The sequence below is a fragment of the Corticium candelabrum genome, chromosome 19 (assembly GCF_963422355.1).
Source record: "Corticium candelabrum chromosome 19, ooCorCand1.1, whole genome shotgun sequence".
NCBI lineage: Eukaryota > Metazoa > Porifera > Homoscleromorpha > Homosclerophorida > Plakinidae > Corticium > Corticium candelabrum.
Genome location: NC_085103.1, coordinates 2,312,975 through 2,330,805, shown reverse-complemented (window position 1 = coordinate 2,330,805; position 17,831 = coordinate 2,312,975). Strand labels below are relative to the sequence as shown.

At 40.6% G+C, this 17,831-nt stretch overlaps 4 protein-coding genes and 1 long non-coding RNA gene across 9 annotated transcripts; 4 read left to right on the top strand and 1 right to left on the bottom strand.

Moving 5' to 3' along the window:
- Positions 1 to 1,105: 1,105 nt before the first annotated feature.
- On the bottom strand, positions 1,106 to 2,339 carry LOC134195050 (uncharacterized). The gene is made up of 2 exons (XR_009972292.1): positions 2,096 to 2,339; positions 1,106 to 1,879 (listed from the first exon to the last, which is right to left on the bottom strand). It is a non-coding gene; the product is annotated as an uncharacterized LOC134195050 (long non-coding RNA).
- Positions 2,340 to 2,446: 107 nt separating this feature from the next.
- On the top strand, positions 2,447 to 5,116 carry LOC134194750 (geranylgeranyl pyrophosphate synthase-like). The gene is made up of 13 exons (XM_062663703.1): positions 2,447 to 2,535; positions 2,601 to 2,669; positions 2,726 to 2,811; positions 2,869 to 2,915; positions 2,973 to 3,089; positions 3,339 to 3,440; positions 3,498 to 3,558; positions 3,870 to 3,948; positions 4,015 to 4,117; positions 4,198 to 4,262; positions 4,331 to 4,380; positions 4,748 to 4,862; positions 4,925 to 5,116. The coding sequence occupies exons 1-12, from the start codon at positions 2,461 to 2,463 to the stop codon at positions 4,833 to 4,835; spliced, it is 942 nt and encodes a 313-aa protein (XP_062519687.1). The 5' UTR covers positions 2,447 to 2,460; the 3' UTR covers positions 4,836 to 4,862; positions 4,925 to 5,116.
- A 3,242-nt stretch (positions 5,117 to 8,358) lies between these two features.
- On the top strand, positions 8,359 to 8,994 carry LOC134194553 (uncharacterized). Its single transcript, XM_062663496.1, has one exon. It carries the CDS (start codon positions 8,359 to 8,361, stop codon positions 8,992 to 8,994), a length of 636 nt encoding a protein of 211 aa, XP_062519480.1.
- Positions 8,995 to 14,834: 5,840 nt separating this feature from the next.
- On the top strand, positions 14,835 to 16,250 carry LOC134195003 (MFS-type transporter SLC18B1-like). Its single transcript, XM_062663996.1, has one exon. It carries the CDS (start codon positions 14,888 to 14,890, stop codon positions 16,115 to 16,117), a length of 1,230 nt encoding a protein of 409 aa, XP_062519980.1. The 5' UTR covers positions 14,835 to 14,887; the 3' UTR covers positions 16,118 to 16,250.
- A 94-nt stretch (positions 16,251 to 16,344) lies between these two features.
- Positions 16,345 to 17,742, top strand: LOC134194935 (apoptosis regulator BAX-like). 5 transcript variants are annotated; one of them, XM_062663923.1, is made up of 3 exons: positions 16,345 to 16,457; positions 16,877 to 17,364; positions 17,421 to 17,742. In XM_062663923.1, the coding sequence occupies exons 2-3, from the start codon at positions 16,897 to 16,899 to the stop codon at positions 17,586 to 17,588; spliced, it is 636 nt and encodes a 211-aa protein (XP_062519907.1). In that variant the 5' UTR covers positions 16,345 to 16,457; positions 16,877 to 16,896; the 3' UTR covers positions 17,589 to 17,742. The 5 variants fall into 5 exon arrangements, with proteins under 5 accessions (XP_062519907.1, XP_062519906.1, XP_062519908.1 ...); XM_062663922.1 differs by lacking the exon at positions 16,345 to 16,457 and adding an exon at positions 16,523 to 16,559; XM_062663924.1 differs by lacking the exon at positions 16,345 to 16,457 and adding an exon at positions 16,536 to 16,554.
- Positions 17,743 to 17,831: the final 89 nt, after the last annotated feature.

Here is a 17,831-nt window from a genome sequence, read left to right as displayed (position 1 = left end):
TATATCCAATAATTTCTCCTGACATTGAAGGACTTTGTCTACACGTTTAGCGATGTGGCCACAGTAGTACTCTTCTGATCCAAAGACTTGAGACATATTTACATATTTATATATTTATGTATTTATATATTTATTGGCGAGAGAAGCGAGCCTCTCTCTTGTCATGTCACTTGAGCTCGAGATATACTATATTTATATATTTATATAATGTCAAGGAAAGTGCTTATTGCACTAGAAGAACAGTAAGACGAGTTTACTTTTGAATAGTCTCAAACACATTAGCTATAGGATTACTCAACTATCTTCTCTAGTTTGATGATCTAATGACATTCTTCAATCACTGTAATATCTGAATGCAAAAAATGTTAATTTATTTTTTGGTAAGAATATATTAATTTTATTTTATGATTAAAATATATTAATTATGTATTTTGGTCAAATTTAGTTTTGATTTTATGGACATTACTTTGACTATATTAAATAAACAGGAAACGAGTAGCAGCTTTATTTACCAATAGTATGACATTTAACACAAAATTAATTAATATATTAATAAAGATTGGGAAATATGTCAAGCCACAATGGCATCTATTGTTGTTGAGATTTGTTTGATAAACTGTGTTGTTGTCTGTTGTTTTGCAGGGCATTAGAGATATCTAGGCTCGGTGACAATCCTGTCTTATCTGCTGTGTTTGAACGCCTCAGAGCTGTGTATATATGCCCACCAATAGATTGCCGAGATAACATGTTAAGCAAACGTAATTATTTTGATGTGATGATATAATATTTAAAATAATAACAAAAACAAATTAATTAGCTGCGACGTCTCAACATGCAAACATTTTCCTACCTGAGCAAGATGGTAGAATGAGACAGTTTGCCAGGCTCATCAATATCCACCTATTGTGTTGCCCTTAAGCTTCGCATGCCTGACCTTGGTAACGTGGACTTTGGTAAGTATATATATATATATATATATATATATATATATATATATATATATATATATATATATATATATATATATATATATATATATATATGACGCAGCGGTAGAGTCTGGCTACGTCAAACAAAACTATTTAGCACACGCTAGACTGACAAGTCATTCAAATACAAATTTATTCACAACTTCAGATTTATTATATGATATCATGTTAATTAAACAAAAACTGGTTATATAATAGATAAAATAAAATAAGTTTAGTGTTGTGTATCACTGTCCAATCCTCTACTCACTGCTCCTCCCACTTTAGCTTCATCACGAGCACACAACAAATGAGCAACTGTAGTATGTCTGTTTTCATTTGTTCAAGTTGACAAAACTAAATTGACGTTTTCTTTCAGCGTGTACTGTAGTCGTTTACATTCAGTCAGCATTGCTTGTGAAACTCCAAGGTATATACCAATTTCATGCCAACGCTCTGAACAATTTTTGACTACTTTCTCTATGATGAGAGGCGTGACCATCTCAGAGTCAGCTCGACTTGTCTCACCACGTGCAGCTGTCTCTTTAGATTATTCTAATCCAGATGCTGCATTGGGTGACATGACATCACTCAAATGCTGTTGTAGTACAAATGGAATGTGAGCAACGAGTAGAGCATCATACAATTCACATACTTGCAATCGGGTATTTCTTAATATTTGCCACTCACTTACTACACGAGATGCTGCTGCCTGAGAAACCTGGGGTCAGAATTCTTTTCATACAGCTCCAACACTGTAGACTGGTCAGTACCAATAATACTTGTTAGTTTAGGCCACAACTTTCCTATATCTGCTGCTATCTGTTCAAGCTTCCTTTGACTCACAAAATCGCCACTTGCTGGTTAAACAACTTGAGACAAAGGAATACTTTCCTTTACACTTGGAGATACTAAATAAATACAAAACACAGATGTAAGAAATAAATGATAGACAGACAGACAGACAGACACAGAAACAGATAGACAGACAACAAAAAACATAGACAGACAGACAGACAGACAGACAGACAGACCGATAGACAGACACAAAGACAGAAGAACCAACAGACTAACAGACAAGTAAGGCAGCAGTCATAGAAATAGCAACCAAGAGAACACCTCATCACCTTTCTTCCTCAACTCCGGCTATCCTTTCTTCACCATAGCGACCACCATATCACCACATCCAGCCGCTGGCAGCCTGATCAGCCTTCCCTTAGTGCCATGAACAGCAATAATGTATAGATTCTTCGCTCCCTTGTTGTCCGCGCAGTTGACGCTGGAAGACCAAGAGAAATGCGAAACTTCGCGCCACTACTTTCTCCACGACCTCAAAAGTCACAAACAAACGCATTACAACCGACAACTCGCTCACACACGTTCGCATCTCGTCTATTCATGCGGATACTCGCCTCGCTTAGACATGGCGGATCTTGCGTATCAACGCATGCGCGAGACGACACGCCTACCTTATCTCACCCGGAAGTTAAGAATGGCGGCTGAAACGACGACGGTGGTACCCCCTCGTCGTGTGCATTCTGTAACAGGTGATGAGTTAGAGGAACGTGTAAGAGGATTTTGTGCATTTCGTCTTGCACTTGGAGAACCGAATGGCCTCGATTTCGACTGCAGGTGCTGCTGGAGCCGTACGAATACATCTGTCAGGTCCCGGGCAAGGCTGTGCGTGTGCATCTTATAGAGGTATGATATGTGCAACGAGCAGGCTTTTGTCGTGTTTACGGTTGATCGGGTTGTAGGCGTTCAATGTGTGGTTGAAGATCCCGGATGATAAATTAGAAATCATCAAGGTCATTACGCAAATGTTGCACAATGCGAGTCTAATGTTAGTCTGTGTTATTTCGTAATTTATGTATAGAATTTATATTTATTTGTTGTGCAGGATTGATGATATTGAAGACAACTCGAGACTTCGTCGGGGCATTCCAGGTTATTGTCAGTCTGATTGGTTGAGTTTTATGAGGTTGATTGAGTTATGGATTTCAGTTGCTCATCACGTGTTTGGAGTTCCTCATGTCATCAATTCAGCCAACTTTGTCTACTTCCAGGCTCTGCAAAAAGTTGTGGATCTGGCACACCCGGCCGCTGTGTCGTCGTTCTCGGGTTTGTCTACACACACACACACACACACACACACACACACACACACGCACACACACACACACACACACACACACACACACTCACACATACACCACACTAGCACACATGCATACACAAACAAAACAAACAAACAAGCAGACAAACAAACAGACAAACAAACAAACAGACAAACAAACAAACAAACAAACAGACAAACAAACAAGCAAACAAACAAACAAGAAATTAAATTTTGTTTACTGTGTTTCCCAGCTCAGCTTCTTGAGTTGCATCGAGGTCAAGGGATGGACATCTATTGGAGAGATGCATGTATATGTCCAACCGAAGACGAATACAAACGAATGGTGAAACAAAGTGAGTGAGTACATCATATGCCACTAAATCATGTCAACTGATGTAATTGTGTTGTAGAGACTGGCGGTCTCTTCAAGTTAGCAGTGGATCTAATGCAGCTATTTAGTGAAAATAAAAGGTAATATTTATGGCCATCAAACCAACAAGTATGCACATCATACATATGCATACATGTATGTATGCCATCTGCCAGTAATTCATGGATACAATTAAATAAAATTAAATTTAAATTATTCTAAATTTAAATTATTAAATTAAATTTAATTAAGTTATTATGCATGCCATACATGTATAGTATGTGTATTGTCTGCCAGTAATTCATGAAATCAATTAATTTTAATTTAATTTTAATTATTTTGATCAATAAAAATTTAAATTATTAAACTATTATAAAGTATTTGTATTATCAGACTTTTGTCTTGTTGACAGTGACTTCCAGCCATTGCTTGATGTTCTTGGGCTCTGGTTTCAAATTCGAGACGATTTTGCCAATTTGTGTTCATCTGAGGTGAATAGCCGATAGGGTAGCTGAACTATTGCTGTCTGTTTGTTACTGTGTATTGTGTGGGTTTAGTATGAAAAGAACAAGAGCTACTGTGAAGACATCACAGAAGGAAAGTTTTCGTTCCCGATTATTCATGGAGTATACAGCAATATGCAGAGCACGCAATTAATAAGTGAGTGGTGTGTGTGTGTGTTTGTTTGTTTGTTTGTTTGTTTTTGTGTGTGTGCATACAATGTGTTGCTTCCTCTTCAGATATATTGAGACAACGTACAGAAGATGTGGATGTAAAGCGATACTTTATACAATACCTAGAAAAGGTTCAACTAACGACCACTTCACAACCAACCATCTTCTCACCAATATATCTTTTTATCTATCTTTACAGGCACGTTCATTTGAATACACAAGGAAAGTGCTGTTTGCACTAGAAGAACAGTAAGATGAGTTTACTCTTGAATAGTCTCAAACAGATTAGCTATAGGATGACTCAACTATCTTCTCTAGTTTGATGATATAATGACTTTTGTCAATCACTGTAATATCTTCATGATTTTTATTTTATGATTAAGATATATTAATTATGTATTTTGGCCAAATTTAGTTTTGATTTTATGAACATTACTTTCACTATATTTAATAAACAGAAAATGAGTAGCAGCTTTTATATACCAATAGTACATACAGTTGACATTAACATGAAATTAATTGATATTAATAAAGATGGGAAAATTGATTACAGATTTGTTGTTGAGATTTGTTGAGATTTGTTTGATAAACTGTGTTGTTGTTTGTTGTTTTGCAGGACATTAGAGGAGATATCTAAGCTTGGTGGCAATCCTGTCTTATCTGCTGTGTTTGAACGCCTCAGAGCTGTGTATGCCCACCAATAGATTGCCGAGATAACATGTTAAGCAAACGTAATTATTTTGATGTGATGATATGAAATTTAAAATAATAATAACAAAAACAAATTATTTAGCTGCGATGTCTCGACATGCAAATATTTTTCTTTCTGAGCAAGATGGTTGAATGAAAGACAGTTTACCAGGCTCATCAATATCCACCTATTTTGTTGTTCTTCACAGGCCTGACCTTGGTAATGTGGACTTTGGTTTGTATGACGCAGCGGTAGGGTCTGGCTACGCGAGACTAAAATCTAGCGCGCGCTAGCCTGACAAATCATTCAATACAAATTTATTCAAACTTCAAGTTTATTATATGATGTCACGTTCATTAAAAACTGCTTATATAATAAATAAAATAAAATAGAATATTTAATGTTGTATATCACTGTCCAATCCTCTCCTCACTGCTCCTCCCACTTTAGCTTTATCACAAGCAGACAACATCTGACCAACTGCAGCTTGTCTGTTCTCATCTCTCCAAGCTGACAAAACTTTACGCAATTTTTCTTTTAATGAGTACAGAGGTTGATCACATTCAGTCAGCACTGAATGTGAAACTCCAAGGTATATACCAATTTCATGCCAACGCTCTGAACCATTTTCAGCTACTTTCTGTATGATGAGTGGAGTGACCATCTCACAGTCAGCTCGACTTGTCTCACCACGTGCAGTTGTCTTTTTAGATTTTGCTAATCCAGATGCTGCATCGGGTGACATGACATCACTCAAATGCCGTTGTGGTAAAGATGGAATGTGGGCAACGAGTAGAGCATCATACAATTCACATACTTGCAATCGATTATTTCTTAATTTTTGCCACTCACTTAATATACGAGATGCTGCTGCTTGGGAAAACCTGAAGTCAGAATCACTTACACGCATCTCCGACACTGTAGACTGGTCAGTACCAATAATACTTGTTAGTTTAGGCCACCATTTTCCTATATCTGCTGCTATCTCTTGGACATCCATTTTGTCCACTAGAGTTCCCCCTTCTGGTGAAACAACATCACAGAGAGGAATACCTTCCTTTACACTTGGACACACTAAACAATACAAAACACACATAAAACTTACATTCTATGTACCAGCAGAACACGGTACATGTATTTGTATTTGTTGCTTACCTTGTACTATAGCTGTTACATGCTTTTTCATCTCTGAACTGTACTTTCCCATTACAGTTTCTACTGCAAATGGTCCCCATCTTTCATTAGGCACAATATGATTAGGTTGACTGCGAAAAGAACTTATACTTATGGTCGGCGAACTCTCACTGGAGATGGATCGACCAAAAAGAACACCAGGAACAGACTGGAGAAGATCCTCTACATCTGACACACAACGCAGAAGAGCATGCCACAATCTGCCAACACTGTGATGTGACTTGACCACTCTAGCACTGAGACGTAGAAAGCCAGGTGAAGTATTCTTGTTGCAACTAAACACCAAAGTCACCGCACCATAACACATCAGCAGTCCACTGCTCCAGTGACGAATATAATTAGGATGATGATGATGATGATAACGAGCAGGCAGTCGTTGAAATAGACCCAAAGGACAATTATATGCAAATGAATATTCGACTACAACTTGCATCACTCCATCTGCTACATCTGCACACCAAAGTTGACTCACATCATCCGGTTCCTCGTCATTGAGTAACCATGGCAACAACAAGCCAACATTATGTTGTTTTAGCTTGCAAATGAGTTGTTTGCAACTGTCCGTCTGATCTGTTTGCTGACTTACTCCTCTCAATTGATTATATGAATCTGATGTCGTGCTGATGGTGTCTGTAGACATTGACACAGTTGATGTAGTCTCCTGTCTACCAAGAGTGTCTGACAGTTCCTGAACTACAACATCTGATGAGCCAGTGAGATAAGCAAGGTCAAGAGCAAGCAAAAGCTTAATAAACACGTTCACATGACGATCTGCAGTAAGGTGAAACTCACTCCACAACGCTAGCAGCATAGACACCCTCGCAATGCCGTTACAAACAAGGTCACACTTCATTTCCTCAAACTGCTGGGGATCTATGTCTGCCTCAAAAAAGCGACTGTCATATACTAAAAGATGATGATCGTGTCTGAAAACAGCCTTCAGTACATTGACCACAAATGGTGGAACAGGAAATAGAACTTGTGATAAAGTCTTTTGATACGAGTAATACAGAATCCTTCCAACCCGGTTCAGGTAGACTAGTAACTCACGACATCTTTCTTCTGTCAGGCCGTGCTTTGCATACACTTGCATTGCATAAGAGACATCTGTAATGGGGACAGACGTGTGAGGTTGTGGTATAACCAGCTTGTCTTCTACAGTCACCCATGATGATGGCAACTCTGTGTGCAGTGAAGGCAGTAAACGTTCATCTCCACACAATTCTCTTAAACGATCCTTTAGACTAAGCACTCTTTTGTGTGTGGCTGCACTCGTCAGTATTACCTTTTCTTCAACAGTTATTCTTTGGGATTTAAAAAATTGAAGACGTTCCGACATGTATTTGTTTTCATGAGAATCACCGACTGCAATGGTTGCTGCCATTTTCTTGATCTTAATTTGTCTGATCTCCAGGAATTGACATAGATGAGTGTGTAGATGCTCATTCCACTTTCTACTCGTTTCTTCTCTTGACATGTCGGCCATTAGATCGACTTTACTGACCACAACAGCAACGTAAGCTCTGCTGTTTCTCTCATACAAAATTTGCAGGAAATCTTCAATATTGCAACGAAAACATTGCGCAGTAAACTGGTACAAACTGCCGTCAACAACAATCAGTGCACGCAGGCATAGAATCATACGTATAATGCACGCATGATTTTAAGTAGATTGTTGTTAGGCAATAATGAGAGTAATTTTAGTTGATGGGATTTGCCTGTATCGTAGATTGGTTGTATTGAAATATATATTTATTTATTTATATTTTTATATATTTATATATTTATGTATTTATATATTTATATATTTATATATTTATATATTTATGTATTTATATATATATATATATATATATATATATATATATATTTATATATATTTATATATATCTGTGCCCAGATCCAGAGCCGTGTATACACATGGCTCTCAGGATTCTGATGGTAGCACAGCTTTACCCGGATCTTGACTGATCAACGTGTTTGTTCGTTTACGGCCATGGCAAAAGTTTTGGACGAAAACAAACGTTCGAACTCTAGATCCATACTAGAAAAAGTAACTGGCAATTCATTGTGTAAGGTAGCAGCTAATAATTACCCGAAGCCCGGATTTCTGGGCTAAGGGTATAGTAATCGTTTGATGACCGACCGACCGTACTTTTAATTCATTAATACAATGATAATGTAGCAATAATAATACATATTTCTATTGCATCATTACAGTTTCTAATAGTCTAGGTAATATTCGTAGATGCCAGAAAATCTGTCCAAAGTTTGCAACATTTTCTAGAATAGTTAACTAATTAGGCACAGGAAGAGTAGACTACATCCGAGACTCGCTTATTATGTCCGAATGCGAAGAAGCGACAGATAGGGAGCTCGCAATCGATCGCCGTCGACACCAACGATGGGTTTTAATTACTATGATAGGACTTAGATTTGTGACAGTCCTGCCAATAGCCGTCATCTCTTCATTCTTCCCACAGGAAGTCGAAAGATGGCGACCAGTCAGTGAAGCAAGTCTGTATATGGACATCATCACTGGTGTCTTTGGTTCAACTGCTATTTTAGGCTCGATTGCTAGCTCTCAGTGGGTGATCAATGATATAGGAACTCGACACCTTTTGTGTCTGACAGTTTTTCTTTTGGGAATGTCCACGATACTATTTGGATGCTTGGATTACACGAATAGCTGGCCTGGATTCATTAGTTTGTCTGTCATTATTCGATTGGTGCAGGGATTCGCTTACGGATTGACTGATGTGATTGTGTATGGCCTGGGAACTGCTGCGTCGTCGGAACAAATGGGGCTTGCCTCTGGGTTGCTCGAGTTGAGTTTTGCTATTGGAGGTGCTAGTGGTCCTGCGATTGGAGGTATTCTCCACAAAGTTGGTGGGTTTGGCTTACCTCTTTTTTGTGACTGGTGGAGTGACGTTGGGTTATATGATGGTAGTGGTCAGTCTCTTGTCTTCGTCAGATAATGTTAGATCACGAGTGATGGTACCACTGAGAGATGTTATCAACGTGTGGACGGTTTCAATAGCATTTTGTGGATTTCTCGCAAATATGTGTTTGTCGGGTTTGGTGGCATCTCTCGGTGCTCATTTGGATAGGGATTTTCATATGTCGCCGACAATTATTGGCTTAGTGTTTCTCCTAACAGGAATATGGTATGCTATGTCGTGTCCATTGTTTGGTATGCTTGCCGAACTGATTGGTCCTCGATGGGTTATCTTACTGGGACTGTGCTATATCTGCGGGTGTGGTAGTTATAGCCGTGGCTCATACACTAACCCAACTACTTATTGGTCAAGTGATCAGTGGCATTGGGGTGGGAACTTGTTATGAATTGATTTACTTTGATATGTCCAAGGAAGCAGAGTTAGCGGGTCAACCGAATAGCGAAGAACGTAACTCAACACTTTATGCAATTCTTAGTGTCTTCTATAATATTGAACTTGTGTTTGGAGGAATAGTGGGTGGAGCACAGGCCAGCGTGTTGGGTTTCAGCATGGCAACTGTCATAATTGGTGTCATGGTGGGATCGGTTGCCACATTGTATTTGGTAATGTCATTGCTTAGGATATGGTATCGACGTCGATTGAATATTAATAATACCAATAATAGTAACTAACTAACACAATATTGTTTATTTTAACACGTCCAGCAGAGTTTTGAGACCGTCTACTGAAACGCCGAGTCCTAGCTAGACAATACGTATTTGTACATGTTGAAACCCTAGCTGTCATGGAAGTAAACACATAAACTTGCTAGTTGTTTAGATTACGTATCTAGACCTGGTATAGGTAGTCATCGTTTTGTGATCGTGATCAAGACAATTGAAATGGACAGTCTAGGTATGCACTCAGTTCCGTTAGCCTCGTACCCAGGTCCTCTAGGTACGAGGCTATCAGTCCCGTACGTTAGCCTCGGCCTCCCATATATGTACCTGTTTGTTACAACAACACGGCCATTCGAATACGTAGAGTAATAGAACAGGTTTAGAGGTGGTATAACGAATATGACTCGACCCAGTCTAACTCCGCCCTCGTCATTGCCCGAATTGAGACATACGGGAACGGCAGGCAGCGGGAGAGACACAACACCAAGTCTGAGTTGATATTCAAAGAACTGTGTAAAAATTTCCATAATAGTTATGTAAGTCACGTGCATATTGTGTCAATCAATGCTACAATACAACTAAATTAGATATCATCTGTCATGATTCGAATGAAGCAATTGTTAATTAAGCATACTTCACAATACGACGCTGACGTTGACGATGACGCTGGACGTTGACACTGACGCTGACGCTAACGAAAACGTTGTACTATTCACAATATTTTCTGTGAGCGTCGTTGGTCAACACCGGTCTGGATACTCGAGCGCTGAGCGATGCACGTTATTGTGACACCACTTGTCTAACATAGATAGACAAAAAACTTGTAATTCTTCTGCATCTCATTCGTCGCCGTAGGCGTAGAGCTAGAGAATCTCAACAACGGCAAATGTGGGTCAAACCATTCTTTCAACGAAGGCGTCAGGTCTTTGTATTGTTTTATTTCATTAATTGAACGCGCCAAACACAAGGATAACTCCGCACGATGTCGATTAGACCATCCATGTCAAATCTGGGATTTAATAGGACTGTTCTTGGATTTGTAGAAAGTAATCACGTGTTTTCCGGTTACGTTGGCACACTTCCGGAATCGACGCTAGAGTTGAACTTGAGTCAACTCCAGCGTCAAGAACGCTGGACGAACGCTGGACGAACGCTGCGACGATCGTCGTCGACGTTGACATGTTCACAATATGACGCTCACACTAGCGTCATCGTCTTCGTCAGCGTTATCGTCATCGTCAGCGTCAACGTCAGCGTCGTATTGAACCAGTCGCAAAACGCGGCGAGCCGGTCGAGATCGCGAGTCCGAGACGAACGGTCGCGTCGGATTTCGCCTCGACTGCCTCCGACTGTTCAAGACGAGACTTTGACGGCCTGAAATGAGATGCGCGGGAGTTTGTTTATTCAATTGACCGAGTATGCGGGTGGACACATACCCGCTATCGTACGGCGTTCTAGTTCTCTCATCTACAGTGTGAGGATGCGCCAGGTGTAGTACGTAGCTAGGGCGAGTACACTAATAGTAATATATATTTCTATTGCCTCACCACAGTTTCTATTAGTCTAGGTGATATCTCGTTTTTCGTGGATGCTAGTGTAATGTAGTAATATAATAGTTTTACGTCTTAGCGCACGTTAGCATCTAAGTGGTTACATAACACATCGCTTACCTTGAATACATCAGTCTTTTTACCTGTAATCGCCGTGTACCACATTGGTGACAGGAGTGGGATTTTAGAATTCAACGTGATGCGCCTCAGGTTTTCGATGGAACTGGAAATACTTTCCTTTCTAGACCGTATTACTGTCTGGACAGCACTGAAAGGTTTTGAGGGAGAATAGAAGGCACTCGCCCTAGCATCTCGATTAGAAGTGGCGGCCTTTGAAAACTATCGACGTCTGGATAGTGAGGAAAAGCAAGATTTTGATGTTATCGTTGTTTAACTAAAGAAGGAGTTCCTCGGTGGGGCAATAGATAGGCGGCTCGCGGTGGAGGAGTTGCGTGGCAGAAAATGGAAACAGTTTGAAGAACCTCCAGCGGCGTTCGCGCACGACATTGACAGGTTAGTACGGCTAGCGTATCCGGGGTTTGATAGTTCGTCCGCGATTACTTTGGCCAGAGACGCCTTTCTAGATGGTCTACCAAGAGAATTCCAATTCTGTTGAGAAGGGACAAGACTACTAACGCTAAAGTTGTCAAAGAATTAGCCGAGGAAGTCAACCAACTTTGATTAGCCGGAATTCCCTCAGTCAGCCCGGCACCGGCAAATGCAAGTCCAGTCAATCAAAGCAGTTTACCTGCTTTAGCAGTCCATCAAGTTTCCGGATGTGACGTGGCAATCTACAATGATATGTCATCTACTCGTCAGACAGTTACCGCTTTGGCAACGACAGTTTAGACACCCAAGCGACAGTGCAGTCGATGCGTGGTCGCAGACGCGGTCGGAGGTAGACACCTAGAAGGAAGTATCAGCAACGTTTTGTCGAATGATGTCACTAGTTCTGGGACACTTTAACACCTATTCAGCTAGTTCTCTATATGGATGATCTCGATATAGTTTCAGATACATTTCAATTACATTTGGATCGGTTGGAACAAGCATTTACAACTCTTCACAAACACGGACTTCGACTTAATGCGAAGAAATGTCAATTCGTTACAACTCAGGCAATATTCTGTGGATTTCGTATTAGTGCAGAAGGAATTAATCCTGATCTAGAGAAGGTTGCTGCTATTGAAAGAATACCCACACCCACAACTGTCAAGGAGGTAAAGGTTTTCTTGGGCATCACCGGTTTTTATCGTCAATTTATTCCATGGTATTCTAAAATTGCAGCACCTTTGACATCTATGTTAGCCGGAGAACAGAAATTTCAGTGGTCAACTCATTGTCAAGATGCATTTAATACTTTGAAGCGAAAACTGTCTACAGCACCGATCTCGGCTCATCCTGTGGCAGATAAACCATTTGTTTTGACTACAGATGCATCAACTGTAGGGATTGGTGCAGAACTGGCACAAGAAAGTTCAGAAGGACTACGGCCGCTTGCATATTTTAGTAGAGTTTTGTCTAAGACAGAGAGACGATACTCTACATATATGATAGAGAATTTCTTGCAGTCGTTATGGCAACTCGTCACTTTCGACACCATTTGCTTGGAACAAAATTTTTGCTGCGGACTAATCATTTTCCACTCCAATATCTATCTACTGCTAAAGACCCGTGGAGGCGTCGTGCCAGATGGATAATGGAATTACAAGAATACTGTTTCACTACTGAATACATAAAAAGAGATCAAAATAGAGTGACAGATGCTCTCAGTCGTCTTGGATTTGGTAATGACGAAGAACAGTTTACTCAGGAAGACAATATAAAAAGCCCCGCGTCATTGTTTTCGCCTCAAGGAAGCTCACCAAAAGTTTGCATGTTGAGCGATTGTTGGACGACAAACACTCTCAAGGACTTCCAGATGAGAGATCTTATGTTATCAGCGTCGTCTAGTCATGTTAGTGGAGATACATCGAAGCAATTGAGTTTGGATCATCCAGAACAACTACAATTACAACGTTTACTACGGGAGAAGTTAATGCTATCTAAAGATGGAATATTACATAGAACATCATCTCAAGGGCATTCGCAGATTGTCGTAGCTATTGCTCTGATACCTGAAGTACTTCGGCTGGCGCATGATAATGCCTTCTCAGGACATCAGGGTGTCAAGAAGACATTGACTCGGACATTGGATCGATTTCGGTGGAGCACTGTAAACAGAGACGTAATGGATTACACCAAATCTTGTCATACATGTGGGGAAAGGATGCCACCACATCAAGGAGCGCGAGCTCCATTGAAAGAACGCCCTATAGCAGCGAAACCGTTTGAGAGAGTCGAAATATACATTAGAGGACCGTTATCTCGAACCAACAATGGACTATAATTTATCTTAGTTATTCAGGATGCATTTTCCAACTATGTGGAATTGTGCCCATTTCAACGGCAGACAACAGAAGAAGTAAGTTGCAAGATTCAAGAATGGATTGGTAGATATGGACTGCCAGAAGTAGTTCATTTTGACAATGGAACATGTTTCACAAGTCGAGCTTTTGAGCAATTTTGTAGTCAACATGGAATACGCATACTAAGTCAACGGCGTATCACACCCAAGCAAATGGTGCCGTTGAACGTTTCAGTAGGACATTGGGAGAAATGCTAGCAAAGGTGATAGATTGTAACCATACAACATGGCAAAACCATTTGACACAAGTCCAACTGGCCTATAATACGTCGTACCATGAGTCGATTGGAGACATTCCCTAGAGAGTTATTTTCAAAGAGATGCCTAGAACGTTGTTACAAGCTGCAGCAGATTCTGTGTTCAGGGTAACAGAACACAAGACGACATCACCAATGGCTTATGTAAAGAACAGTTTGACATCTGTTTCTGACATACACCAAAAGGTAAAGAAAAACTACAGTCGTAGGTCAAATGAAAGACAGAGACAGTACAACAAATCAAAGTTGCACTTTACCCCATACAGTGTTGGAGATCTAGTGTGGATTTCTGTCCACGAAGGACGGGACCTTATAAAATTGTTAAAAAGATATCCGACATAGTATACAAGGTTCGTCGACCATATGGGAGGAAGGATGTTACTCTCCATCATGATAGATATAACCATATGTGCAATGTAACTTTCGTTCTAGAGATATTAGAACAGATGTAAACCAACAGAGGGATCTTTTAGATACTAAAACAAATGTAAACCAACAGAGAGAGATTCTCTCAGTTATTTCCACAGACTCTGAGGATAATCCGGAAGAATTACCTGATCCCGTTGAATCAGATTATAGCTCAAGTACTGAAGCTCCTTAAGTACCTAGAAGATCTCAACGTCAAAGATCTCGCCCACAATATCTGAATGATTATATTGTAGACTCGGACTTTAGCCCTTCGTCTGAAGGGGAGTAATGTAATGTAGTAATATGATAGTTTTACGTCTTAGCGCACGTTAGCATATCATTGGTTATATAACACATCGCTTACTTACAATACATCAGTCTTTTTACCTGCAATCGCCGTGTACCACAGTAGGAAATCTATCCAAAGTTTGCAATATGTTCTAGAATAATTAGGTAGCTAGACAACAGGCAGAGAAGGCTACATCCGGGACTCGCGTTATGTCCCAATGTGAAGAAGCGACAGATAGGGAGCTCGCAATCGATCGCCGTCGACACCAACGATGGGTTTTAATGACTATGATAGGACTTAGATTTGTGGTAGCCCTGCCAATAGCCGTCATCGCTTCATTCTTCCCACAGGAAGTTGAAAGATGGCGACCAGTCAGTGAAGCAAGTCTGTATACGGGCATCATCACTGGTGTCTTTGGTTCAACTGCTATTTTAGGCTCGATTGCTAGCTCTCAATGGGTGATCAATGATATAGGAACTCGACGCCTTTTGTGTCTGACAGTTTTTCTCTTGGCAATGTCCACGATACTATTTGGATGCTTGGGTTACACGAGTAGCTGGCCTGGATTCATTAGTTTGTCTATCATTATTCGATTGGTGCAGGGATTCGCTTACGGATTGACTGATGTGATTGTGTACGGTCTGGGAACTGCTGCGTCGTCGGAACAGATGGGGCTTGCCTCTGGGTTGCTCGAGTTGAGTTTTGCTATTGGAGGTGCTAGTGGTCCTGCGATTGGAGGTATTCTCCACAAAGTTGGTGGGTTTGGCTTACCTCTTTTTGTGACTGGTGGAGTGATGTTGGGTTATATGATGGTAGTGGTCAGTCTCTTGTCTTCGTCAGATAATGTTAGATCACGAGTGATGGTACCACTGAGAGATGTTATCAACATGTGGACGGTTTCAACAGCATTTTGTGGATTTCTCGCTAATATGTGTTTGTCGGCTTTGGTGGCAACTCTCGGAGCTCATTTGGATAGGGATTTTCATATGTCGCCGACAATTATTGGCTTAGTGTTTCTCCTAACAGGAATATGGTATGCCATGTCGTGTCCATTGTTTGGTATGCTTGCCGAACTGATTGGTCCTCGATGGGTTATCTTACTGGGACTGTTTGCTATATCTGCGGGTGTGGTAGTTATAGCCGTGGCTCATACACTAACCCAACTACTTATTGGTCAAGTGATCAGTGGCATTGGTTTGGGATCTTGTTTTGGATCGGTTTACTTTGATATGTCCAAGGAAGCAGAGTTGGCGGGTCAACCGAATAGCGAAGAACGTAACTCAACACTTTATGCAATTCTAAGTGTCTTTTATAACATTGGACTCATGTTTGGAGGAATAGTGGGTGGAGCACAGGCCAGCGTGTTGGGTTTCAGCATGGCAACTGTCATAATTGGTGTCATGGTGGGATCGGTTGCCACATTGTATTTGGTAATGTCATTGCTTAGGATATGGTATCAACATCGATTGAATATTAACAATACCAATAATAGTAACGAACTAACACAGTAATATTTATTTTAACAGTTGCTTCATTCGAATCAATGACAGATGATATTTAATTTTAGTTGTATTGTAGCATTGATTGACACAATGTTCACGTGAATTACATAATGTGGAAATTTTTATGCATTTCTTTGAATGTCAACTGAACTCAGACTTGGTGTTGTGTGTCTCTCTCGCTGCCTGGCGTTCTGTATGTAACAATCCGGGAATGACGAGGGCGGAGTGACGGAAAGCGGGGCGAGTCATAATCTTTCTAGTCCCGCCCCCTTTTTGACTTCCGTTGGCTACCTCTAAGCCCGTCCTATTACTCTACGTATTCGAATGGCCGTGTTGTTGTAAGAAACAGGTACATCTTTGCGTGGAGACTGTCAGTAGATACCTTCACGATGTTTGCGCATGCGCATTCAAAGACTGAGTTGTAGCAGGTGAATCAGGAACAGGATGTAAGGTCAATCGATTTGTACACATCGAGACAACGAAAAAGACGATATTTTTGCTGCGTGGTTTACCCGCAGTTTCAAATTCACGTCTATTTCGTTGGCAGCGCTTGGCCGTCCTGCATGTGAATCGAAGTGCTACTCTGTTTCCGTTTGGGAATTGTCTTTGACGTAACTGCGTTGTGCAATTACTGAATGTGAGGTCATGTGACTAGTCATCAGGTGTACGTGCTCAGCATATTTCATGCGTAGTCATTGCTTGGAAATTCCCTTTTCACTCAAATGTATCTACATATCTGATTGTGTCATTACTATTTATTGTGTTTAGAGGTAGCTGATCAAGAGGGTATGGCAGTTGCAGAAGTTGCCTTACCAGCTCTCTCGGATGAGCGTATCTTTCCAGACGAATTGGCTGCTGACGTTTTCGCTCAAGTTTTAGGCGCCCAGTCAGGCATAAATCAGTCTCAACTTGCAGAGCAGGGCATCGTTGTTTCTCAACAGCTACCAACGAAACAGGTGGCAGGCTACCTCAAATTGGTAGCCGATAAATTAGACCAGGATGCGACTCTGAACAATCTAATCAGTCAACTGAAGGTGGATGAGACGACAGTATACGATACGTTCAGAGCTGTGGCATCGGAAATCTTCCGAGGTGGAATTACGTGGGGACGTGTCGCTGTTCTGTTCATGTTCGGTGCCAAGCTGGCCATGAGAACGTTCTACGACACGGGAAAGTTGTTCAAAACGTTAGTCGATTGGGTGGCTCGATTTGTCACCGAGCGCTTGATGACATGGATAGAAGCGAGTGGAGGATGGGTTAGTCATTTGATTTTTTCAGCTTGAATTTTTGCTGGAAAATTTTCTGTTTATAGTCAGCATTGGGCACCTTTGTGATGGAAAAGTTTGCAGATGCAATTACTGCGGGCGATGAAACCGATGGACCCAGTGGAATGGCGTTAAGTCGGTCGAATGTTAAGTGGCTCGTGATTGGCATTGGACTTGGTGTAGCAGCAGCGGTGTGGGCATACTCTCAGAAGTAGAAAACAGCTGCGACCAATTTGATATTAATTTGATTAATTGCATGTTGCATGTAATATAGTACTACTGCAAGGATTTGGCACAGTTAGGTCATGTTTTGGAGTTCCATTTGATTTAGTTAATTGTAGCAAATCAATGGAAATTGTATTCATGGTGTTCCAAAGTCTGGCCCCTTAGTAAATGTGTAAATGAAAACCACTGGGAAATTATTATTTTTTAATTTATTAATTACCAAAAGTTTATCG

Coding starts and splice junctions, on each gene's coding strand:
- LOC134194750 (XM_062663703.1), top strand. CDS start 2,461: ATGGCGGCTGAAACGACGACGGTGGTACCCCCTCGTCGTGTGCATTCT. Junction 2,536..2,600: donor GTGATGAGTTAGAGGAACGT/GTAAGAGGATTT, acceptor TTTCGACTGCAG/GTGCTGCTGGAGCCGTACGA. Junction 4,381..4,747: donor CTGTTTGCACTAGAAGAACA/GTAAGATGAGTT, acceptor GTTGTTTTGCAG/GACATTAGAGGAGATATCTA.
- LOC134194553 (XM_062663496.1), top strand. CDS start 8,359: ATGTCCGAATGCGAAGAAGCGACAGATAGGGAGCTCGCAATCGATCGC.
- LOC134195003 (XM_062663996.1), top strand. CDS start 14,888: ATGACTATGATAGGACTTAGATTTGTGGTAGCCCTGCCAATAGCCGTC.
- LOC134194935 (XM_062663923.1), top strand. CDS start 16,897: ATGGCAGTTGCAGAAGTTGCCTTACCAGCTCTCTCGGATGAGCGTATC. Junction 17,365..17,420: donor TAGAAGCGAGTGGAGGATGG/GTTAGTCATTTG, acceptor TTCTGTTTATAG/TCAGCATTGGGCACCTTTGT.